Below are 25,135 nucleotides of genomic sequence, written 5' to 3'. Positions count from 1 at the left end.
TATACTGAAGGTTTTAAGTGTTGTACGCACATGCAAATGTTTTCAGTTAGATTATCCTCTAAGGTTATATTCTCCTCTTTTGTTGAGAAGAATTGTTGTGCTTTCTTGGAAGCAGGTTATAGTTTGCTTTATACATCATTTTAGCTGTTTGCAAATGCACCAAATTGTTGAATTTTAATACTTGTGATTTATACAAGACTCTCCTTGAAAATTGACTCAGTAATGTTTTGTAATTATTCATAATTTACAAGCCTAAAACTTTTTGGGCTGTTTTTATCAATCGAAAACACGACAATAATCATCATTGTATTAATAACTAATTCGTGAGAAAACGCTTCTAAAAGACTGGATTTTCACAACAGCTAAAAAGGCTGCTGTGCTGCCATCTAGCGGCAAGATTCGACAGCTAATTTGGGACGATTATCGCGAGGGGCTGCTGGGAGTTGAAGTCCCATGGGAGGTTGTAGTCCCATTAGAGTTACAGGACTTCCTGCTTTTACAAGGAAAAAAGCACCTCCACACACAGGAGACGGCTGACTCCAGAGCTGCCCCTTCGCTATAATACACAACTTCCAAGTCAAGGGTGGAACAACTTCCATGCAGGGTAAGTGTAGTTATTTCTTTTCCTTTATTCGTATAGTGGCGACTAAACATATTTTGAGTGAATCGACGTTTTGCTTTTGAACGACCGCTGCTACTGTGAGAGGAAACCGGCTGGTCGTGTTCGTATTGAAAAGCACACAGTGTTACATATTAGTTGTATCTTAAGTGTACAGTCAGGTAGTTCAGATAGTTTAAATAACTGACTAAAGTCTTTAAACCAGGTATGTGCAAATAAATAGGAAAGTGAATTGTATTTATATAGCGCTTTTCTCTAGTGACTCAAAGCGCTTTACACAGTGAAAGCCATTATGTAAGTTAGATTTAAACCAGTGTGGAGCAGGTGGGCGAAGTGTCTTGCCCAAGGACACAGCGGCAGTGAATGGGATGGCGGAAGCGGGGATCGAACCTGAACCCCCACAAGTTGCTGGCAAGGCCATTCTACCAACCGCCCCAAATAGACTCCACGGTAAATAAATACATGTCCAACAATGACGTTGTCTCAACACAGTTAAACATGTTTTTTTTTATTCTAGAAAATCCTGTGTTTTTTTGTTTGAATCAACATTTTATAAAAGTGGAACTTGTCTTTATTTGTTAATGTGTGTGTTAAACCACAAACATTGTGGCGTGAAAGGAAATGTGTCGAATATGGCACTTAATTATGACTCAATTCCTCCAGAATGGACATAGCATCTCCTTGTCTGAGTTCATCACAGTCATAACACAACAATTCCGAGTGAATAGGAGCACTGTGTCTTGCACAAGTTACTGTGTGGCTTCTGAATAGCTGGCGTTTTTTTGCTTAAATAGGACCCTGTTGAGCTGCAGGTTTGTCCTTGGGCAAGACACTTCGCACACCTTACTCCCAGTGGCACCCGCACTGGTGTATGTATGGAGGGACTCCCTTGCAAAAGAGATATATCTTTATCTCAATGTGATCCTCTTGTTTGTTTGTTTTTTAATGCTGAAATAACAGTGGTTCTCAACCTTTTTTCAGTGATGTACCCCCTGTGAAAATTCTTAATTCAAGTACCCCTTAATCAGAGCAAATCATTTTTGGTTGAAAAAGAGAAAATAAAGAAGTAAAATACAGCACTATGTCATCAGTTTCTGATTTATTAAATTATATAACAGTGCAAAATATTGCTCATTTGTAGTGGTCTTTCTTGAACCATTTGGAAAAAAAAGATATAAAAATAACTAAAAACTTGTTGAAAAATAAACAAGTGATTCAATTATAAATAAAGATTTCTACACATCCAGTAGAAGTAATCATCAACTTAAAGTGCCCTCTTTGGGGATTGTAATAGAGATCCACCTGGATTCATGAACTTAATTCTAAACATTTCTTCACAAAAAAAGAAATCTTTAACATCAGTATTTATGAAACATTGTCCACAAAAAATCTAGCTGTCAACACTGAATATTGCATTGTTGCATTTCTTTGAACTTAGATTCATATTTTGTTGAAGTATTATTTAAAAATATATTTATAAAGGATTTTTGAATTGTTGCTATTTTTAGAATATTTTTTAAAAATCTCACGTACTCTTTGGCATATCTTCAAGTACCCCCAGGGGTACGCGTACCCCCATTTGAGAACCACTGCTTCAATTAAAATTGAGTAAAGTCCGTTTATGAAAATGATTTCACAGCTAAGGTTCGAACGTCATATTGCAAAACCAACTTTTCTTACCTATTGGTACTTGATTTTGTTTATGTGCTTACTTCCTGCACGTGCTAGCAGCCTAGAGGAGCTTTTGTAATATGCTTTAAAAATATTTTATTATGATTTAAACATCAAATATTATATTGCGAGAATGGGTTTGAATCGAAAATTGATTCTGAATTGAGTCATCACCCCAATAATCGTAATCAAAGTATTTGTGAGTTGTTATACAATTCAGTTTGCTTTGTCACCTATAACACAAAAATTAAAATAATGTTACTTTTTCAAATAGTTTAGCATATACTGTTGAAATTGTTTAATCATATTTAATGTATAAAAATGTAGCCTTCTGTATTCTTTAATTTTTCAGTATACAGCCCTGTTTGGACACCCCTGGGTTAGAACATTCACTTTAAGTCTTACAAATACTAAAATTGGCCCTAGTGTGTGAATGTGAGTGTGAATGTTGTGTGTCTATCTGTGTTGGCCCTGGGATGCAGTGGCGACTTGTCTAGGGTGTACACTGCCTTTCGCCCAAATGCTCCCGCGACCCCGCAACGGACAAGCGGTAGAAAATGGATTAATTGGTCATTGGTCTGGAAAGGGCAGTCAAATGGTCCTGATGTAGACTAAGATCGGCATCTGTTGATGGCCTCTCCAAACCTTTTAATATGCTTCTCAGAGTTATTAAGTGCAGTTTTACACATTAAGAAGTTACACAATGCCACATCTTGTCGAAACATCTTCCTGTTGTAAAATATCAAGTGAGTTGACTTGTGAGACAGCGCCTTCAGCTGGATTTACATATTTTTAGCAACCGTTTTTCCCTGCTGAAAACACCATCAAACCAATTTGTATTGAACTTACCATAAGATAAAAGTATTTGAAATCTAAAATACAACAAAATAATCTGTACCTGTGTGCAAATGGTGAACTGTGAATAGGTTGGAATTTACTCTATTGTAATGAGTAGCAAAGCAGTTTCTACAGTATTAAAGGCCTACTGAAACCCACTACTACCCACCACGCAGTCTGATAGATTATATATCAATGAAATATTAACATCGCAACACATGCCAATACGGCCGGTTTAGTTTACTAAATTAAAATTTTAAATTTCCCGCGGAGTTTCTTGTTGAAAACGTTCCGGAATGATGACGCGTGCGCGTGACGTCTTAGGTTGGAGGGGACATATTAGCGGAGCAACATTTGCGGCTAAAAGTAATCTCTTTTCATCGCGCAATTAAACACTATTCTGGACATCTGTGTTGCTGAATCTTTTGCAATTTGTTCAATTAATAATAGAGAACTCAAAGTAGAAAGATGGAGGTGGTAAGCTTTAGCCTTTAGCCACACAAACACACGGTGTTTCCTTGTTTAAAATTCCCGGAGGTGAAGCTTTACTATAGATCAGAGCGGTCAAGCGAACATGGTTCCCGACCACTTGTCAACCATGCACCTGCCATCGACTTCCCTCAGAGATTGGCGTCAAGACACCCGTGGACACACCCCTCCGACTATCAGGTACTATTTAGTCTCACTAAAACACTCGCAACACATTAGAAAGATAAGGGATTTCCCAGAATTATCCTAGTAAATGTGTCTAAAAACATCTGAATCCGTCCCAATGCAATCGCCTTTTTGTTTTTTAAACTTCATTTACTTATTAATTTTTTTTTCTAGTCCTTCGCTATCAATATCATCCTCCACGAATCTTTCATCCTCGCTCAAGTTAATGGGGAAATTGTTGTTTTCTCGGTCCGAATAGCTCTTGCCCTGGAGGCTCCCGTTATACCTGTAAACAATGTGAGGAGGTGAGCAGCCCTCACACCTGTGACGTCATCGTCTGCGACTTCCGGTAAAGGCAAGGCTTTTTTATTAGCGACCAAAAGTTGCGAACTTTATCGTCGATGTTCTCTATTAAATCCTTTCAGCAAAAATATGGCAATATCGCGAAATAATCAAGACTGACACATAGAATGGACCTGCTATCCTTGTTTGAATAAGAAAATCCAATTTCAGTAGGCCTTTGAAGGTTTAAAGTGAGCATTTGTTTGCTGTCTGTTCCATGAGGGCAGGCCTAACTTGTCAGGTGAGGTTGTGTTTCATAATAACTGATATGATGTGCCCTGAGCCCTCAATTGTGAGTAAACATGTAAAGCATACAATTGAAATAATAATTGTGTCTCTCTGTGTCTGATGCAAAAAGTCTTATGCCACCACTAGTTTTATGGTTTTAATGACATTTCCTGATATCAATCATAACAGCCAATCAAATCTAATGGCGGCATTACACTTTTGCATGTTATAGTAGTGCCTTGGTTTTTTATGGTAATTCTTTCCAAGACGCCAAACGATAATCAAATTGTATGAAAACTGAGGTTTGTTTTTCTACAAGAGATCATGTAAATCCAAATAAACCGTTTCAGGCCATGAAAAATATGAACTCAAGCACATTTAATAAATAATTATAGTTTTACATGCAGAAAAAAAGTGCAAAACATATACCACGACTACGCACATATATAAATGAGGAATTAATGTTCTAACTATTACTATTATTAATGATAAACTGCGATTTAACTACCGACAGTGTCAGTGTTCCATCCATCCGTCTTCTACCGCTTGTCCCGTTCGGGGTCGCTGGAGCCTATCTCCGCTGCATTCGGGCGGAGGGCGGGTTACAGTTACGTATTTAAATTAAAATCAACCCTAAACCGTGACTGATAACCGCATTACAATATTACAATAAACTTACTGAACATAGATATTTATTAGCACGCTGCTATGCTACTTGCTAATTTAAATACCAACATGAATACAAGACACCTATTCCCTATTAAAAAAGTCATACCCCAATTTAAACTTGTTTAAACACATTGTTGTCTGAGTAACTCAATTAATTAGTAATTGAGTAATTCAATTGTGTATATTGGACCGTCAGACTGTGCTGAGTACTCTCTAATCCCAGGTTTCCACTAGATGAGAATGGTGACAGAGTCTTTTTTTTTCTATTCTAGTCAATGTGTCATTTCCACTGTCGGCGGACTGCATCCCTGCACTAAATATACTCAGAGCTTCTATATTTGATGGTTCCCGCAACACAGCGGTTCAATTTAGCTCAAATCTGCTTGTGTGGGACAGGAAGTCATACACAAACACAAAATAAATTATCCGGTTTACTTTAAAAAAAAATAAACGTTTCAATGTGTTTAGGACGGATCGTATTTTATTTTAATCAGGTTTTACAAATAGACATCACCTTAACTGAAGCATTGGATTGCAAAAAAATATCAACCTGTCAAAAGCATTTGATAGGGTCAACCGAATCATTTTAATGGACAAACTGCACAGGATTGGTCTACCTCAGCAGGCTGTAAACTGTTTTCCTAATGACCTGTCCGATAGCATCCAATGCGTCCAGTTTGCTGGATCCTCTTCGTCTTAACTCCCTGTGTTAAATAGTGTACCATAGGGTTCCACATTAGGTCCGGTGTTGTTCTCCATTTATGTAAAAAAAAATCTGTGATGATGCAGATTACGTGATCATATATTGTTAATCCCCTGCGGTTTTGCAAACCTTTGAGCTCCTGCAGTCAACTTTTAATGTTGTTCAATTCCAGTTGACTCAGCTAAGACTAATGGTAGATGCACAAAAATCTAAGGTGGTGTTATTTTCAAATGGCAAGCAATTGCCATTGAACACTCCAAATAATATTAACTGCTCATAAGGTTGAACTTGAAGTAAGTACTTGGGGATTGTTATTAATGAGAACTTGTCTTTTAAATTTTACATTGAAAAACATGTGGCTAAACTTTAAAAGTATGTACCTTTTTCTTTAGAAACAAGTCCGGTTTTTCCCTACAAGTTAGGAAATGTTTGATTGTGACCACTTTAGATCATGGAGACTTGCTTTTTATGAATGCACTCGACACCTTTTTGAAAAAACTGGATACTGTATGTCATTGTGCCCTGTGTTTTATAACTGGTTGTGGCAAACTTGTCCACCATTGCACTTTATATACAAAGGCAAACTGTTCATCTTTATCAGTATGCAGATTTTCTCGATTGTTGTGTTTTATATATAAATCACTTTTTGTTCTGGTTTCCCCTTACTAATGTTCTTTAATGTGAAGTGATTCCAGTTGCTACAGTTTAAGGTTGCAAGACATACTTAGAATGTTTGTTCTTAGAGCCAACAGAATTCTTGGAAAAACAGCTTTCAGATATGCGGTTCCAAGGTCATATAATAACTCACATATTTGAGGTTACCTGAGCTGATCACTCTGGGGACAATTTGAAGCCATTTTAAAGGATCGAGAAAATATTTTTTATTGGGCTTCGTACTTGTTTCAAGTCGTTTTTACTGAAACATTTTATACATTGTTTTGACCTACCACATGTCTTTAATGTAAGTAATTAGTTTTTTTAATTGTGGTTGTGACTGCTGCTGTCTTTGTTGGTTTTATATGTATATCTGTAACTTTGTGTTGCTGCCCTCTTGGCCAAGTCACTCTTGAAGAGATTTTAATCTCAATGAGTTTTTACCTGAATAAATAAAGGATATTGATTGATTGATTTTACCCTTTTAAATGTCCCAATAGGCGGGGATGAACCTAAAGTCAACTTGTCAAAGGTTTTTTGATATAATTTCTAGGCCTGGGCCGATATGGGATTAGTCAATTAACCGGACAGTAAATGACAACAAAGTCAACAAGTTGGCCAGCATTGATAATCGGCATGTTTACGAGTTGTTACGGATTACAAGAGCGGTCACTCTTTTGCATTGGTTTCAGCAGCTGTGGGTGTTTTCACTACAAATAAACTGTAATAATGATAACCGATATAAAACTCCAGACAGTTAGTATTACCGTATTAAATTAAAATTTTTGAAAAACCGTGATTGATAACCACACGTTGATAAAATACTGGAGACCAACCAGCGTTAGCTTGCTAGCTAATTTATATGTTAACATGTAAACAAGAGACATTAACGTATTTCCCCATTAAGAACTGTCATTCCCCAATTTAAACTTGTAAAATAAACACATTACTGTATAAACAATTGCGCTACAGTACATTGAACATAAAGGCTTTACTGTCTCTCCACAAAGTTATCGATATAAAAATTCAGTGTCAAGTTGAAAGAGGCGGACACTTGGAATATAAGAAAATCCAGAAGATGCTGGATGGGATTTGTTATTGTAGTTTACATAAAAACATCCAGGGTGTACACCGCCTTCCACCCGATTGTAGCTGAGATAGGCACCAGCCCCCCCCGCAACCCCAAAGAGAATAAGTTGTGGGAAATGGATGGATGGATAACATTTTTTGTAGTTTTGATAGCAAAGGCAGATTTTTGTGGACATACATTTTGTATTAGATGTCATTGCCTATTCAAATAGCCAGTCCGTGTACCACAATTAAAAGCATATTAAAATTGTTTTACCTTTCTGTTCTTCTTTCTCTTCTCCTCAGATGTCCGCCATGGATCATGTGCAAGTGCGGCCAGTGACAGCAGTAGCATGGACTTCCAACTCCACCACATGCCCCAAAGACTTCACCTTGGTATGGACAGAAATTACACATCAACAATTCTGAACATTAAAAAATGATTTCTTTATTCATTATTTACAGCACATAGCTCCTTTATGGTATATTTTCCTTTAGCTTTGTAGGGATTCTTAATCAACATGATACATTATAATAATAATAATAATGGATTAGATTTATATCGCGCTTTTCTATTGTTAGATACTCAAAGCGCTCACAGTGAAGTGGGAACCCATCATTCATTCACATTAAAAATATTGCAAGTAATATTCCAACATTGTAAAAAATAACTCCTAAATAATTGCACGGAAAATCAATAAAAATTAGACGTATGGGTGCAATTTGCGATACAAATTATTGTAATCTTTGTTCTTCTGTGGTTATGTTCAACTAATGAATAACTTCAAAAGTAAGAACACCTACAAAAACATCAAATGCCCATTATATACGAGTTAAATTATATAAATTTGGCTGACAATAGTTTTTTTATTACAATCAGTTTATCATGTTAATACATGTTTGATGACACATTCTTGCTGTGTCTGGCAAATTTGAAAGCGACAAGCCAAAAAACTCGTCTTCCAGCAGCTATTGTCTCTCCATAGCGCAAAGTCACTAGAAGTCAGTAATCCTTGCTTCTAAACTAATACTAACAGGAACATGAGGAATAGCTAAAAATGCTACACTACACATTGTCGAAGGATATGCTAACCGCTAAGAGAGAGCTAAACAAAGGTGGGCGGATCAATACAAAAAGGCAGTAATAATACCAAGTATAGTATCAGTACAGGGCCGATATTGAAGTGATTAGGTCAATACTTTTAGTATCAAAAATCTTAAATCCCTGGGCACAGAGGGCAAAAAACAAAGGATTTAAATCTTAGCCAGTAGTAGCATTTTTAAAAAGTCATCAATCTGTCAATCCTTTCCATGTCCGGGCCAATTCTGCCTTTGTATCAACTTGCTAAAAAGATTCTTACCCAAATTTGTAGTATCCCCAAAACTAAATGATCCAAACAGAAGAATAAGTGTTTATTAAATTTTAAAAGAAGTGTAACAAGTAAATAATGAATAGTTTAGACAGAATAATAGAACTGGAAATGATGCAATATGTTACCATATACAGTATATCAGCATCTAAAATAGGCGCCTTTGTAAACTGTTTTAAAATAGTTCAGTTATAATTATTATCATATGATGTGATATATCATTTTCGCAGTAGGCCGCAATTTACATCTAATATGGATTTTGGCAATACAACTCTTCCGTAGCTCACTATGACCCCTAACCTTAGCATATATATTTTTTTGCCTTTTGATCCGGGACCCTTTGGGACTGTGTGACAAGGGGTGGCACTTTCGTGACCTCTGTGGTGCTTTTTTTGTGGACTTCTGGATCTGACTCCCGGGAGCCTTTTGGCCATGGAGACCAGCTGCTGGGTCTCTGCTACACCCGAGTCGGTTTGGAGGGACTGGAGGAGATGTGGATGAGGGGACAGGGCTGCGGAGCTAGCACTGAGCGCTGGAACGGAGAGGTTTCGCAGTGTCTTGGCTGGGTGAGCAGGTGTCGGACAACTCAGTCACCTTGGACGTATCCTCGCTCATCCATGCGGACTAGACACTGGCCGAGAGTGGAGTCGGCTCTCTTGGTTGCTTTGTTGGGTCTGCTCCTGTCTCTGGCCATGCTCCCTCCACCCCAGCGGACGATGGCGCGGAACACCGCAGAGGCCACCACAGTGGATATGTTTCTTTTACTTTTTATTCATAGCTGTATGTAGAAGTGTCTGGTTGTATCTGCTGCTTTAATGTCTTTAATGTCCTCTGTGTTCTTTGATGTTTGATGTTTCCCTCTTACACACATGGAAGAGGGATGTGATCTATGGCTATGGGTTGTTTTTTTCCCTTGGCCTCAGTCTGCACCCCCTCTCCAGGGCCCAGGCTAAGACCGATTTTTTTTAATTTTATGTTAATCTTCTATTTTTTTCTCCCTTTCCCCCCACCTTGTTTCCCTGTATCTCAGCTTTTTTGTAAGGGGCGCTGGAAGCCGGCAGACCCGTCAGCGATCCAGTTCTGTCTCCCTGTAATGTTTGTCTGATCTTGAATGGGATTGTGCTGAAAATTGTAATTTTCCTGAAAGAACTCTCCTGACGGAATTAATAAAGTACTATCTAATCTAATCTAATCTAATATAGCATTTTCAACAGATCTTATTCTAGTGCCACTTTTTAAATCAGTCCCAAGATAACCTTGGCCTATTGAGTTACAAGCACTATTGTATGTGGATGTGATAATGAGGCAGCAGAGTGACTTCGGTGATTCGCCCTTTGGCCACACATCAAGAAAGTCTCAGTCTTCATCTGTTTTGATTGGAGTGTCCTCTGTGTGTTTTCTCGAGTTTCACCCCACAGTTCTAAAACATACATGTTAATTTCACTAACTCTAAATTTACCATCGGTTTGAATGTGTCTGATTGATACTTTTATTAGTAGATTGCACAGTACAGTACATATTCCGTACAATTGACCACTAAATGGTAACACCCGAATAAGTTTTTCAACTTGTTTAAGTCGGGGTCCACGTTAATCAATTCATGGTATTGGATGTATGAACATGCTCCCTTTCTGTCTGCCTCTCCTGCAGATTAATATCACTGAAGATGGAGCAAATGCAAACTTTACGCGCAGCTTTGGAATGAAATCTGGATATTACATCTGTTACAGTAAGGTAACCTCGAGGGATTTTATTACTCATCTTCACTTCTTGTCTTTGTATCACCACATTTTCTCCATTATTGTCAGCCATGATTCGTGTGTGTAGAGTGTAACAGTACTGTATCTCTATAGGCCACGTCAGAAGGTATGGTCGTGTCAGACATTCAGCTCATCTCGGACAAGGATGCCATTCCTCATGGCTACACTTTCATAGCAGAGCACCTGGAACCAAGTGAGAGCACACACACACATGTTCACACTATTGTTGTGTGTTTTAGGCGTTTAGTATCATCAGACATCAGAAAGGTAATTGTAAATCAATGACAAAACTGTTTTTATTTCAAAGCAAAGCGTCCTGCTCATTTCAATCAATCAATCAATCAGTGTGTATTTATATAGCCCTAAATCACAAGCGCCTCAAAGGGCTGCACAAACCACAACGGCATCCTCGGTAGGGCCCACATTAGGGCAAGGAAAAACTCACCCCAGTGGGACGTCGACAATGATGACTATGAGAAACCTTGAAGAGGACCGCATATGTGGGCAAACCCCCCACCCACCCACCCCAAGGGACCGAAAGCAATGGATGTCGAGCGGATCGAACATGATATTGTGAAAGTCCAATCCATAGTGGATCTAAAATAACCGTGAGAATCAAGTCCAAAGTGGATCCAATATAGTAGCGAGAGTCCCATCCAAGGTGGAGACAGCAGTAAACCATCCCAAGCGGAGGCGGATCAGCAGTGCAGCTATGTCCCCAACCGATACACAGGCGAGCGGTCTATCCCGGGTCCCGACTCTGGACGAGCGGTCCATCCTGAGTCCCGACTCATGACAGCCAGCACCTCATCCATGGCCACAAGGGAGGGGGGGACATAGGAGAAAAAGAAAAGAAAAGAAACTGCAAATCAACTGGTCTAAAAAGGGGGTCTATTTAAGGCTAGAGTATACAAATACGTTTTAAGATGAGACTTAAATGCTTCTACTGAGGTAGCATCTCAAACTGTTACCGGGAGGGCCTTCCAGAGTACTGGAGCCCGAATGGAAAACGCTCTATAGCCCGCAGACTTTTTTTGGGCTCTGGGAATCACTAATAAGCCGGAGTCCTTTGAAGGCAGATTTCTTGCCGGGACATATGGTACAATACAATCGGCAAAATAGGCTGGAGCTAGACCGTGTAGTATTTTATACGTAAGTAGTAAAACCTTAAAGTCACATCTTAAGTGCACAGGAAGCCAGTGCAGGTGAGCCAGTACTGGCGTAATGTGATCAAACTTTCTTTTACTTGTCAAAAGTCTAGGAGCCGCATTTTGTACCAACTGTAATCGTTTAATGCTAAACGTTGGGAGGCCCAAAAATAATACGTTACAGTAATCGAGACGAGACGTAACAAGCGCATGGATAATGATCTCAGCGTAGTTAGTGGACAAAATGGAGCGAATTTTAGTGATATTACGGAGATGAAAGAAGGCCGTTTAGTAACGCTTTTAATGTGGGACTCAAACAAGAGAATTGGGTCGAAGATAATACCCAGATTCCTTACCGAGTCGCCTTGTTTAATAGTTTGGTTGTCAAATGTTAAAGTTGTATTATTAAATAGAGGTCGGTGTCTAGCAGGACCGATAATCAGCATTTCCGTTTTTTGGCGTTGGGTTGCAAAAAGTTAGCGGACATCCATTGTTTAATGTCATTAAGACACGCCTCCAGCTGACTACAATCCGCCGTGTTGGTCAGCTTTAGGGGCATGTAGACTTGGGTGTCATCAGCATAACAGTGAAAGCTAACACCGTATGTGCGTATGATGTCACCCAGCGGCAGCACGTAGATGCTGAAGAGTGCAGGGCCAAGGACCGAACCCTGGGGAACTCCACACATTACCTTAACATAGTCCGAGATCACAGTGTTATGGGAGACGCACTGAATCCTGTCAGTAAGATAAGAGTTAAACCAAGACAGGGCCAAGTCTGACATACCAATTCGTGTTTTGATACGCTCTAATAAAATATGATCGACGGTATCGAAAGCAGCGCTAAGATCGAGGAGCAGCAACATAGATGACGCATCAGAATCCATCGTTTGCAATAGATTTGATTCTATATTTGACTAATACAATTTAAACACGGGAAATAATTACATTTGTTGCCTATACCCCGCTTCCTAAACTTAGACTTCCCTTGTCCCTGGGTTTTCATTCAGTCGTGTTACCTTAACACATGGCCCCCTCTGAAAAATGTGGATTATTCCACAAGTCACTGGTACACAGGAAGTTACATCATTCAGATCCTCTACAGGTCATGTGAAGGCCAAAAATAAAATGTATGTTTCTATATATTCAATTATATATCAAATAGGACTTTTAATTGATTTTGACCCCTTGAAATCTCAGCAAAATGATAATGAAAGTGGGGAAAACATTGTGGTGTGCCATAACAGTCTCTGTGTGTGTGTCCATCCTCATGTTTGCAGATCAGTTACAGGTTGATAAAGGATGGCAAAATGATGGGGCCACATTATTTTATTCTGGTTATATACAACTTTCACTTTTGCATCTCGGGCAGCACAGTGGAAGAGGGGTTAGTGTGTCTGCCTCAAAATACGAAGGTCCTGAGTAGTCCTGGGTTCAATCCCGGGCTCGGGATCTTTCTGTGTGGAGTTTGCATGTTCTCCCAGTGACTGCGTGGGTTCCCTCCGGGTACTCCGGTTTCCTCCCACTTCCAAAGACATGCACCTGGGGATAGGTTGATTGGCAACACTAAATTGGCCCTACTGTGTGAATGTGAGTGTGAATGCTGTCTTTCTATCTGGGTTGGCCCTGCGATAAGGTGGCGACTTGTCCAGTGTGTACCCCGCCTTCCGCCCGATTGTCGCTGAGAAAGGCACCAGCGCACCCCGCGACCCCAAAGGGAATAAGCTGTAGAAAATGGATGGATGGATGGACTTTTGCATCTCATTGCCTATAACTATGGTGCATTCAAAGACCCTTGTTTAAAGTTAGAAACAGAGGTTACCAGTTTTTAAAGACAGTGGACTTGACTCCCAGGATATGCACTAACAATAATTTCATCATGATTAATCCAATCCAATCCAATCCACTTTATTTGTATAGCACATTTAAACAACAAGAACGTACACAGAGTACCGGTATTTTTTGGTACTCGTTCCTAATTAGGTCAGTCCATTTGGAATAATGATACCGCTATCAGTATTTTTTGTTTACACGCTGTCACATTCAGTTCAACTGCCACTGCTACACATTAAAATCAGCCTTGAATAATGACAAATAAGGAAGCAACACCATTCAAAAGTTTGTCACACAATATTTCCTCCTCAAAAGTTCCTCAAAATCAAGCACGCCTTGTCAGTTGGAGGTGAACGCACTGAACTCACGCGTCACGTTTTATCAACCGTCCTCCGAGCGATCCATTAATCCACAGGCCAAAAAAAATGAAAAATTGAGGTAATATAATAATCCATGAAGTTACTTTGAAGCAAGATAGCATCCACTGTGATTGACAGGTTTCTAATAGCCGTCTTGACGCCACCCCAATGTACTGCGTTTGCGTGGCATTGAAACCTCCATCCATCTTCTTCCGCCTATCCGAGGTTGGGTCGCGGGGGCAGCAGCCTAAGCAGGGAAGCCCAGACTTCTCTCTCCCCAGCCACTTCGTCCAGCTCTTCCCAGGGGATCCCGAGGCGTTCCCAGGCTAGCCGGGAGACAAAGTTTTCCCAACGTGTCCTGGGTCTTCCCCGTGGCCTCCCACCGGTTGGACGTGCCCTAAACACCTCCCTAGGGAGGCGTTCGGGTGGCATCCTGACCAGATGCCCGAACCACCTCATCTGGCTCCTCTCGGTGTGGAGGAGCAGCGGCTATACTTTGAGTTCCTCCCGGATGACAGAGCTTCTCACCCTATCTCTAAGAGGGAGCCCCGCCACACGGCGGAGGAAACTCATTTTGGCCGCTTGCACTTGTGATCTCATGAGCATAGGTGAGGATGGGAACGTAGATCGACCTGTAAATGGAGAGCTTTGCCTTCCGGCTCAGCTCCTTCTTCACCACAATGGATCGGTACAACGTCCGCATTACTGAAGACGCCGCACCGATCCGCCTGTCAATCTCACGATCCGCTCTTCCCTCACATTCGTGAACAAGACTCCTAGGTACTTAAACTCCTCCACTTGGGGCAGGCTCTCCTCCCCAACCCGGAGATGGCATTCCACCCTTTTCCGGGCGAGAACCATGGACTCGGACTTGGAGGTGCTGATTCTCATTCCGGTCACTTCACTGCGAACCGATCCAGTGAGAGCTGAATATCCCGGCCAGATGAAGCCATCAGGACCACATCATCTGCAAAAAGCAGAGACCTAATCCCGCGGCCACCAAACCGGAACCCCTCAACGCCTTGACTGCGCCTAGAAATTCTGTCCATAAAACCCTATCTGGCTTAAATGTGTTTCAGTTTGTTCTGTCTCTTAACCACAAACTGGACGATCGAGCATTATATTTGCTGACGGAGTCTTTTTATTTGTATAATACACACACATATCTACATCGGTAGCGCAACACTCAATATGTCTTCCTGTCCGTCACTCAAATATGTCTGTGTGCAAAAATGCAAATAATTCCTCCCGTTACAAAATGCACATCCACATAACATACTAATTGATTTTATTGATTTATATGATATATATTTGATATGAAATATCAAGTAAAAGGTATGTGCTCTGCACGTGCATGCCATATATAAATATTATTTCCAGCTGAGTGTAATTGTAATGATTAGAAACACAGGGATGGATCTGTGTGGTCCCTACAAGAAGATGACATAGCATTTCACCTTACACTGCACACATACTGTAGTTGACTTCCTTTAGACTTAAAGAAACAGCTGAGATGTTGCAGTATCATCTTGTAGGTGTTATGGTTACGGTTTAATACGTGCTAATATAAATGCTAATTAAAATGCATTTTTTCACATCTTTATTTCCACAAATTACATGCAGTACCTATTAGCGTACCGATAAATACCTGTATTGTACTGATAGAATCTTAACGAAATACATCCCTAGTCATAATAATGATGTATTATTAATATAATTTGTATTACCCACTGATGATAATCTTGCATGTATCAGGAAAATCTCTACTTTAAACTCTGAAGTAAACGGAAACTTGACAGATTTATAATTATATATGGGTCAGTAATAACAGATTATATGATTATTTAAATTCATATTCTGGCCACTTTGTATTGAATTTGTTTTGTTTTTTTAACTCTTTTTTTTTTTTAAAAACAAAATTACATTTTTTGGGGGGGTTTCTCTAGATGTTAATCCCATTTCTGAAAAGTCAATCACCTAATTAAGGTTTTTACATGTGTTTTAAAAAGCTGGGATGGGAGCCCTTTAAGAATTTTGTTACACTTCCGGCCCTAAGTAAAACATTTTAGATACTAAAGAAATTAGCTAAATGCTAAATGTGGGGCACTTATTGAGCACCGGTATATGAAAAATGTAAAATACACACTGTCCATTAATCCATTTAAAAAAAATTAAATACAAACTTTGTTGGACTTGGTCTTAGATATTTCAAATTTAGATTAAGTAATGTTTTGTGTGTTTGCATGTCTAGAGGCCACCGTTTCAAAGAAGAAGCGCGTATGTGTGCGAGTTGTCCCAGAGGGTAGTGTGGACACAGCCGTGCTGGACATCAAACTGACGGCCAAAAGCAAGATGATGTTACAGCACTACACATATGTTGGGTAAGAAGCGTTCCTACACTCGTTTCATCTGCACTCAATGTGTTCTGTGACCTCCAGCTCCTTGTCATACCATTGCAATATCAAACATGCAATTCACAGAGACGTCCATGGCTTCGTATTGTGGTGTAGGAAGGGTCATTTTACCAGCGCCGCACCCAAAGCCAAGCCCCGCCGCAAAAGTCTGGATGTGCGCAGACTCTCACTCGATGGTCCGTCTGCTCCTCAGCCTCTAAAACCAAGGTACAGTTCTGGTTTAAGATCTTTAGCTTGCACACAGAAAGGAAATCACCATTTGTTTTGTTAATAGACAGATTGTCACTTGGGGACATTCTTGTTAGGGCCAGTCCCCATGAACACGGATACTTAATAAACACATACCGTACTTATCTCTGTTTGTCCACACGCAAGCGCATACTTTTGTCCTTAAAAACGCAGACTTTTGCAAACGCTAGCTAAGGTGAAGAGTTCCACAACTCTCCGCTCAGCGTATGCGTGTACACTGCTCAAACGGAGGCTTGTACTCCTGATGACGTCACGGTTGTGCGTTGTCATTTCCAAAGCTCAAGAACATTGTCTTGCTGACTTTAATTAAAAATACTAGACGAGGACTTACTGTATGTTTGAATGTAAATATGCTGCTATTTTCACTCTACATTGATGAAAAGACATAAAAATGGGCTTTTAAAGACACTGCGACAGTCCCGCCAATGACAGTCAGCTGTTTTAAATAGGATCACTGTCAGACCTCCAGCTGGCAAGCAAGATCTTTTGCTTTGTGTCATAAAAAAGGTGCAACAATATCTCATGTTTTTAATCCTTATTTAACAACAGATCATGAAGTTAACTTACATGTCGGTCTTATTTATATAGATGAGCCGGTCGCGACCGTGTGCGTGCATAAAACGCGTCTGAGCGACTAAAAAAACATGATGTAGCTTCCTCCTTGTTAGTGTGTTTATGTTAAAGACAATATACACTTCATTGCACATGTATCACTCTATTGATAATTAAATGCGTCATAATTCCACAGGAATTTTGCAGCGCCACACGCACGTCCGTGGATTTTAGGCACTTTAACATTCAAGAGGTTGCCATGGCTCTTTGTTAGGGGGTGCTATTTTTTAGGATAGTGTACACTTTATTGCACATGTAAAATACCATCATGCTGCTGATTAAACATGTTATAACTCTACAAGTTTTGGGTTTCAGCAGCATATGGGCGCGTTAAACACTAAAAAAAAGATTAATAATGTTCCCTGGACTCTTGTGTAAGTGAAGGCTGGTTTCAAAGATAATGTACATGTCATTGTATGTTTAGTACATAAAAATAAACATTATAACAACAGAGGTGTAATGCCACTAACTCAACTTTGAATGCTCTTTGATTGTGTATGTGTTTGCTTGTTGACAGAGACAGTTGTAAAGCTACACTTGTGTAAATGGAGATTGTTTAAACCCTAGGTATGCGTTTTTGAAACGATCCGTGTTTGTGTGGACATGGCCTAAGTACAAAGGGTGCACTCATGAGTGCTAACTTGCTTACTTACTCTAAACCGAGCTGGAGCACATCTGTACTAGTCATACAAAGTTAATTGTTGGTTCTCCATTAACATTCCATTGTCACTCTTGCAGTATGTCCTACTGTATGAATGAAACGTTACGTGACTCATGACTTCATATTTCATATGGATCCTACCTATTATCGGCACCATTTATTTGTCGATTTGACGTATTTCAGTATCTGCCTTTTCTTTATCGGTACAACTACAACAGAACTACATCAGCAGGTGCAATATGTACACATATAATACCAGTACATGAAAATATTAGAAGTGATAGCAATAACCACCACTCAAGCACCAGCCCTTTTTCACTGCCTGAATCATGTTTGCAATGTTTCACGGTTCATCATGAGAAGACCTCAAACTCACAAACTCGTATTAACATTGTATAAAACTACTGAGTTAATGGCGAGTTATTTTGATGTAAAGAAGTTCCATATTTTGATAAAATATCCCTTGTAATTGTCCATATTTTCAAATGTTAATATTGATGCTTCTCTGACCCACACCATTACACGTGTAATAAAGGTATTTGTAAAATTCCCTGATGTAGTTGCTTCAGTTCCAAACGACAACATTATTTCACTATTGATCTGATGTTTTCTAAAAAAAAAAACTTAAAGCCTTGTCCAGCTGTTTACTGACATAAACTATTCATGTTTAAATAACTTTTACTGCAAACAAATGTAGGCTGCAAATATCAGTTATCGGCCCTCCCTGACTACCAATAATCGGTATCCATATCGGTCGATCTCTAGGTCTTAATCTATATTAATGGTATTTCTTTTCGCATCAGCAAAGAGTGTCAGTGCATCAAACATTATGTTAACAAAAAGTAAGTTTTTCAAAGAAGACAGTTATCTACTTTAATGTGGACCTGTTACTCCTTTTGTGATATTAATGTTTTTGTTTTTTTTTTAGAAGTAAAAAAAGTCTTTCACATAGTGTGTATAACACTGTTGCACCATGTTTTTTTGTACTCATTTTCCATGGAGAGTACCAACTGTCTTCCATGTTGACTTGTTAGCTACTGCAGCCTGTCACTTCCGCATCAAATGCACATTTGTGCATGCGTGAAAGTAACACTTCTTGGACAAACTGCCTGAAATGCTTTGTCAGAGATGTTTCAGGGATTTTGAGTTATTTTGCGATATAATTTTAATGACGGTAATTGTGACAGCCCCAATTTTTGAAATGTAAGTAAAATATATATTTGCCTCCGCCAATCAAGAAAGCGCAATTAAGAAAAAACAAGAAAGCGTGTAATTTTTCTTTGTGTGTATCATAGCACAATAACCAATTTCAATGAAAGTGTTAGAAGGGAGAAACTACAGAATGTCTACTCATTAAAATGAATAAAATAAATATTGCCCATGAGTGCATGCAAACAAATGTGTATTAGCTTCACAGTAATTTTAATATGACCAGCTTTGCCGATGCTGATGGAAATCCTCTTTTTCCTGTTTTCTGCAGCAACCATCTTCAAGGGCCACATGGCAAAATCAGCACCAGGCGCCACTCCCTCCGTGACACAGACACTGTGGACAAACTAGCTGACAGCAGCATCCAAGCCATCACAGGTAACTACAATATGATGTATTGCCAAAAGCATTTGGCCACCCATCCAAATGATCAGAATCAGGTGTCCTAATCACTTAGCCCGGCCACAGGTGTATAAAATCAAGCACTCGTGAAAGAATGGGCCGCTCTCAGGAGCTCAGTGATTTCCAGCGTGGAACTGTGATAGGATGCCACCTGTGCAACAAATCCAATCGTGAAATGTCCTCGCTCCTAAATATTCCAGTCAACTGTCGGCTTTATTATAAGAAAATGGAAGGGTTTGGGAACAACAGCAACTCAGCCACGAAGTGGTATGCCATGTAAACTGACAGAGAGGGGTTTACATGGCAAAGACGCTGCTGGCTTTCTGCACAGTCTGTTGCTACAGATCTCCAAACTTCACGTGACCTTCCAATTAGCCCACGTACAGTATGCAGAGAGCTTTATGGAATGGGTTTCCATGGCCGAGCAGCTGCATCCAAACCATACATCACCAAGTCCAATGTAAAGCATCGGATGCAGTGGTGTAAAGCACGTCGCCACTGGACTCTAGAGCAGTGAAGACGCGTTCTGTAGAGTGATGAATCACGCTTTTCCATCTGGCAATCTGATGGACGAGTCTGGGTTTGGAGGTTGCCAGAAGAACGGTACATTCTAGACTGTGAAATTTGGTGGAGGAGGAATTATGGTGTGGGGTTGTTTTTGGCTCCTTAGTTCCAGGAACTTTGAATGCTCCAGGATACCAAAACATTTTGGACAATTCCATGCTCCCAACCGTGTAGGAACATGACTGTGCACCAGTGCACAAAGCAAGGTCCATAAAGACGTGGATGAACTAGACTGACCGAAACCCGATAGAACACCTTTGAGATGAATTAGAACGGATACTGAGAGCCAGGCCTTCTCGACCAACATCAGTGTGTGACTTTACCAATGTGCTTTTGGAAGAATGGTCGAAAATTCTTATAAACACACTCCGCAACCTTGTGGACAGCCTTCCCAGAAGAGTTGAAGCTGTAAATGCTGCAAAAGGTGGACCGACATCCTATTGAACCCTAAGGGTTAGAATGGGATGGCACTTCAAGTTTACAGGTGCTGGTCATATTATTAGAATATCATGAAAAAGTTGATTTATTTCACCAATTATATTCAGAACGTGAAACTTACATATTATATCAATTCATTACACAAATAGTGATATATTTGAAATGTTTATTTCTTTAAATTTTGATGATTAGTACTGACAATTACTGAAAATCCCAAATTCAGTATCTCAGAAAATTAGAATATTAGTTACGACTAGTACCAAAAAATATTTTTTAGAAATGTGGGCCAACTGAAAAGTATGAACATGGAAAGTTTCAGCATGTACGGCAATCAATACTTAGTTGCAGCTCCTTTTGTCTGAATTGCTGCAGCAATACGGCGTGGCATGGAGTCCACCAGTCTGTTGCACTCCTCAGGAGCCCAGGTTGCTTTAATAGTGGCCTTCAGCTCTTCAGCATTGTTGGGTCTGGCATTTCGCATCTTCAGCTTCACAATACCCCATAGGTTTTCTATGGGGTTAAGGTCAGGTGAGTTTGCAGGCCAATCAAGAACAGGGATACCATGGTCCTTATACCAAGTACTGGTAGATTTGGCACTGTGTGCAGGTGCCAAGTCATGTTGGAAAATGAAATCTTCGCCTCCATAAAATTGGTCCGCGGCAGGCAGCATAAAGTGTTCTAAAACTTCCTGGTAGACTGCTGCGTTGACCCTAGACCTCAGAAAACACAGTGGACCAACACCAGCAGATGACATGGCACCCCAGACCATTACCGATTGTGGAAATTTGACACTGGACTTCAGGCAACGTGGATTTTGTGCCCCTCCTGTCTTCCTCCAGACTCTAGGACCTTGAATTCCAAAGGAGATACAAAATTTACTTTAATCTAAAAACATAACTTTGGACCACTCAGCAGCAGTCCAGTCCTTTTTGTTTTGAGCCCAGGCGAGACACTTTTGACGTTGTCTCTTATTCAAGAGTGGCTTTACACAAGGAATGCGACAGCTGAAGCCCATATCTTGCATACGTCGGTGCGTGGTGGTTCTTGAAGCACAGACTCCAGCTGCAGTCCACTCTTTGTGGATCTCCCCCACATTTTCGAATCGGTTTTGTTTGACAATCCTCTCCAGAGCGCGGTTATCCCTCTTGCTTGTACACTTTTTTCTACCACATCTTTGTCTTCCCTTCGCCTCTCTATTAATGTGATTGGACACAGAGCTCTGGGAACATCCAACCTCTTTGGCAATGACCTTTTGTGTCTTGCCCTCCTTCTTTAAAGTATCAATGGTCATCTTTTGGACAGTTGTCAAGTCAGCAGTCTTCCCCATGATTGTGTGTCATACAGAATCAAAACGAGAGACCATTTAAAGGCTTTTCCAGGTGTTTTGAGTTAGTTAGCTAATTAGAGTGTGGCACCAGGTGTCTTCAATATCTGACCTTTTCACCATATTCTAATTTTCTGAGATGTTGAATTTAGGGTTTTCATTGGTTGTCAGCTATAATCATCTACTTTTTGGCAAAAAAACCTTGAAATGTATCAGTCTGTTTGGAATGAATGTATACATTCTACAAGTTTGACTTTCTAAATGGAATTAATGAAATACATCAACTTTTTCATGATATTCTAATAATATGACCAGCACCTGTATATGTGAGTCAAGGCTGTTGGCCAAATACTTTTGGCAATATAGTGTACATTATAATGGAATAGTTGCTCCTTTTAGTGCCACGGATCTGTGGATCCCTACAACTTGTTTCATGTGATGTTTGCTGTAATATTGGCACAGATGATAAATATTACATCTCTAATAGCTATGCTGATGTTAAAAAGCAGACGATATGCAGATCTGAAGCACAGAAAGATCGATGGAAGAGTTTTTTTGAAAAAAATTTCGGACGGAGATCATGGAAACATGATTAATTCAAAAGGCAGCAAAGGCTCTGTGGAATTATAAAAGGAGTTTTAAATGCGAAGGAAAAGCCCATTCCTGCCCCGACTGATAGTCTTTCAGATGAAGCTTGTTATTACCAGTTGTGTGGAATACAGAGGTTTTGTTAATCAGTTTGGAGTGCACAAATGCAGCATGAGGAAGTTGGTGTACGCTTTATTGTTCGCCTTTAATATACATGCTTTATGATCTTTCATCTCATTTGTATTTTGTTAGGGAGACCAAATTAAGCCGGTATTTTACATTTCCTTAGCTACCTTCTTAAATAAACCTGTTTCTTTTTTTCTACCATCAACGCACTTTAAAATGTTGTGTTTTTTTAATTTGTGAAGCAGATAAACAGTCTCTTTATTCCAATTGTTTCTATGTTTTCATTGAATGGTATCTGCTTCCGGGTTACATCCTGCGTGTTGAGACTGGCGCAAGCGCAATACGAAGGGTCCTCTTGGGTCGCACACGCCCCCTCAAGATATCTGCTTTTCAATCGCATAAGCCAGGTGCTTTAGTGCGACTTCAAAAACTGAACACGATCAGATTAAAAAAAAAAAAAAAGAAAAAAAAACAACTTACATTTATATCGCGCTTTTCTAAACACTCTAAGCGCTTGCAGAGAAGTGGGACTCAACATTCATTCACACCTGGTGGATTAAGGCGTTTCCGTGGGTTGAAAGAGGCTTATTTAAAGCTGAACTATTTGAGAAATCGGTCTAATTTAGTGCATAGACACATACTGATTGTCATACAATATGTTCTCTACCTTTTCATTTTTTGCAGCTCTCGAGGGAGTTCCCTTCAGCCTTCACCCAAAGTTCGATACCCAGCCAAAAAATACGGTACGTCTGACATTCTCATTCATTCTAAATGTCTTTCCAGGCAAACATTTTTACATCCACAAGTCTATGAAATGTTGTTTTTCATAGTTTTTCTTTTGCGTCACTCTTAAGACTCCTCAGCTCACCTCACAACTCAACAACATTCGCATAAAGTCTCTCCAGGACATAGAAAACGAGGTAAGACCCCATGACTGCACCACTTCTTTTATTATCGAGTACGGTAACATTGCGTGCTTGCAAAAAACTAAATGTTTTCCGTTTTCTTTTTCCAGTATAGCTACACATTTGCAGTGGAGGAATATGCTGCTAAAAAGACCACACCCTCATCAGGTCAGTGATCTTCGCACAACTTCAGCTGGTACAAATGAAGGACCATCGCATCTGTGTGAAGTTCCTAAAGGAAATACGTAATTTTATAGACCATCTTTTTAAAAGGTTTTATTAATGATAGCATCTTGAAACATTCCAGTTTGCTATTGCAGTTGAAGGAATATGAGGATTAATGACTCAATGAATATCTGCTGTTTAGGGCAAATCATCTGCTGCCATCACGTTTGCACTCATGTGCTTCATTCTTTACCTAACTAAAAAGAAACGATGTCATGTAGTCTATGAAGATGCACTTTTCACTGTTGGTCTGGAGTGCTAATATGTCAGACCACAGCAACAATCATAAACCTGCATATGCATCCCTGAATGTATTGTTTCTTATAACACAGCTTATTCAGCTTTAGTCTCTGTGACTGTAGGAAAGACTTGTACAGAAGTGCGGGCCAGTGCTAAAATGATATGTATATATCATAAATAAGGATTTTTTTATAAGGATGTTTTTGTTATTTCTTTCTGGTGGCATTGGGCTCAAAGATTTATGTATAAATGCCCTATAAATCAGACATATACTGAATTGGAAAATAAAATCAACAAAATTATTTTGTGTTGTGTGTTGATTTTACAGAGGCAGCGCGATGGAGTAGTGTTAGCTCACCTGTATCACTGAGTCACTGCTGGAACTTTACTGTGTGATGTTTGCGTGTTCCTTGTGCCTGTGTATTGACAATCACATTATGACACTTATGGATTATGTAGAATCTCCATTCAACCTTACTTGCATGTATATGGGATGTGCGAGGAAGCACAGGGAGATCATGCAAACTTTACACAGAGATGTTCCAGTGGAAATTCTAACCCTCGGTCTCTTGTCTGTGAGACTGACATGCTTACCACAAATCCACTGTGTAGTACGCAGACTTACAATATTTTAAAGGAGCCGAACCCACTCAAAGATCTTGGGGGTCTTTGACATGATCAGAATTCAATATTATAATGCAAAATATGTAATAAAATCTACTACGCATGAGCCCAATCACCAAATGATTCCCGAGTGCGGCGCACGCTGCTGCTTACTGCTCCCCTCACCTCCCAGGGGGTAAACATGGGGATGGGTCGAATGCAGAGGGCATATTTCACCACACCTAGTGTGTGTGTGACAATCATCGGGACTTTAACTTTAACTTAACTTAAAGACCTTTTAAGGCAGTGGTTCTCAACCTTTTTTCAGTGAAGCAACCTCATTGATTTTTTTTCAGGCAAATATACTGCCTTACCAGAGAAAAGCAGAGTTGTTTAAAAAAGAAAGTAAACACAAAACTATATGATGCTATAACATCAGGATGATTTACTTGTATTACCCACTATAATGTATACATCCATTTTCTATCACTTGTCCCTCTCTGGGTCGCTGGGGCATTTCCTAGTTGCCCTCGGAACAACATATCGCTAAGCCAGAACAGATAGGCAGACAAACATTCACACACTAAGGCCAATTTAGTGTTGCCAATCAGCCTATCAGGTGGGAGGAAGCTAGAGACCCCTTGCAGTGTACATGCAGACT

The 25,135-nt window shown here is 39.8% G+C and overlaps 1 protein-coding gene across 1 annotated transcript; it reads left to right on the top strand.

The window, feature by feature from the left end:
- The first annotated feature begins 466 nt into the window (after positions 1-466).
- Positions 467-24,173, top strand: mvb12a (multivesicular body subunit 12A). Its single transcript, XM_061880521.1, has 10 exons — positions 467-604; positions 7,752-7,841; positions 10,466-10,549; positions 10,669-10,768; positions 16,166-16,295; positions 16,395-16,535; positions 19,331-19,437; positions 23,186-23,244; positions 23,356-23,421; positions 23,517-24,173. Exons 2-10 carry the CDS (start codon positions 7,752-7,754, stop codon positions 23,580-23,582), a joined length of 843 nt encoding a protein of 280 aa, XP_061736505.1. The 5' UTR covers positions 467-604; the 3' UTR covers positions 23,583-24,173.
- Positions 24,174-25,135: the final 962 nt, after the last annotated feature.

The sequence above is a fragment of the Nerophis ophidion genome, linkage group LG20 (assembly GCF_033978795.1).
Source record: "Nerophis ophidion isolate RoL-2023_Sa linkage group LG20, RoL_Noph_v1.0, whole genome shotgun sequence".
Classification (NCBI taxonomy): domain Eukaryota; kingdom Metazoa; phylum Chordata; class Actinopteri; order Syngnathiformes; family Syngnathidae; genus Nerophis; species Nerophis ophidion.
The sequence above is the reverse complement of the archived record's forward strand: the minus strand, read 5'-3'. Positions and strand labels throughout refer to the sequence as shown.

What these genes read in the sequence shown, in the direction of transcription:
- mvb12a (XM_061880521.1), top strand. Translation starts at nt 7,752, where the DNA reads ATGTCCGCCATGGATCATGTGCAAGTGCGGCCAGTGACAGCAGTAGCA. An exon ending in ATTACATCTGTTACAGTAAG is followed by an intron (nt 10,550 to 10,668) that starts GTAACCTCGAGG and finishes GTATCTCTATAG; the next exon opens with GCCACGTCAGAAGGTATGGT. An exon ending in TCCAGGACATAGAAAACGAG is followed by an intron (nt 23,422 to 23,516) that starts GTAAGACCCCAT and finishes TTCTTTTTCCAG; the next exon opens with TATAGCTACACATTTGCAGT.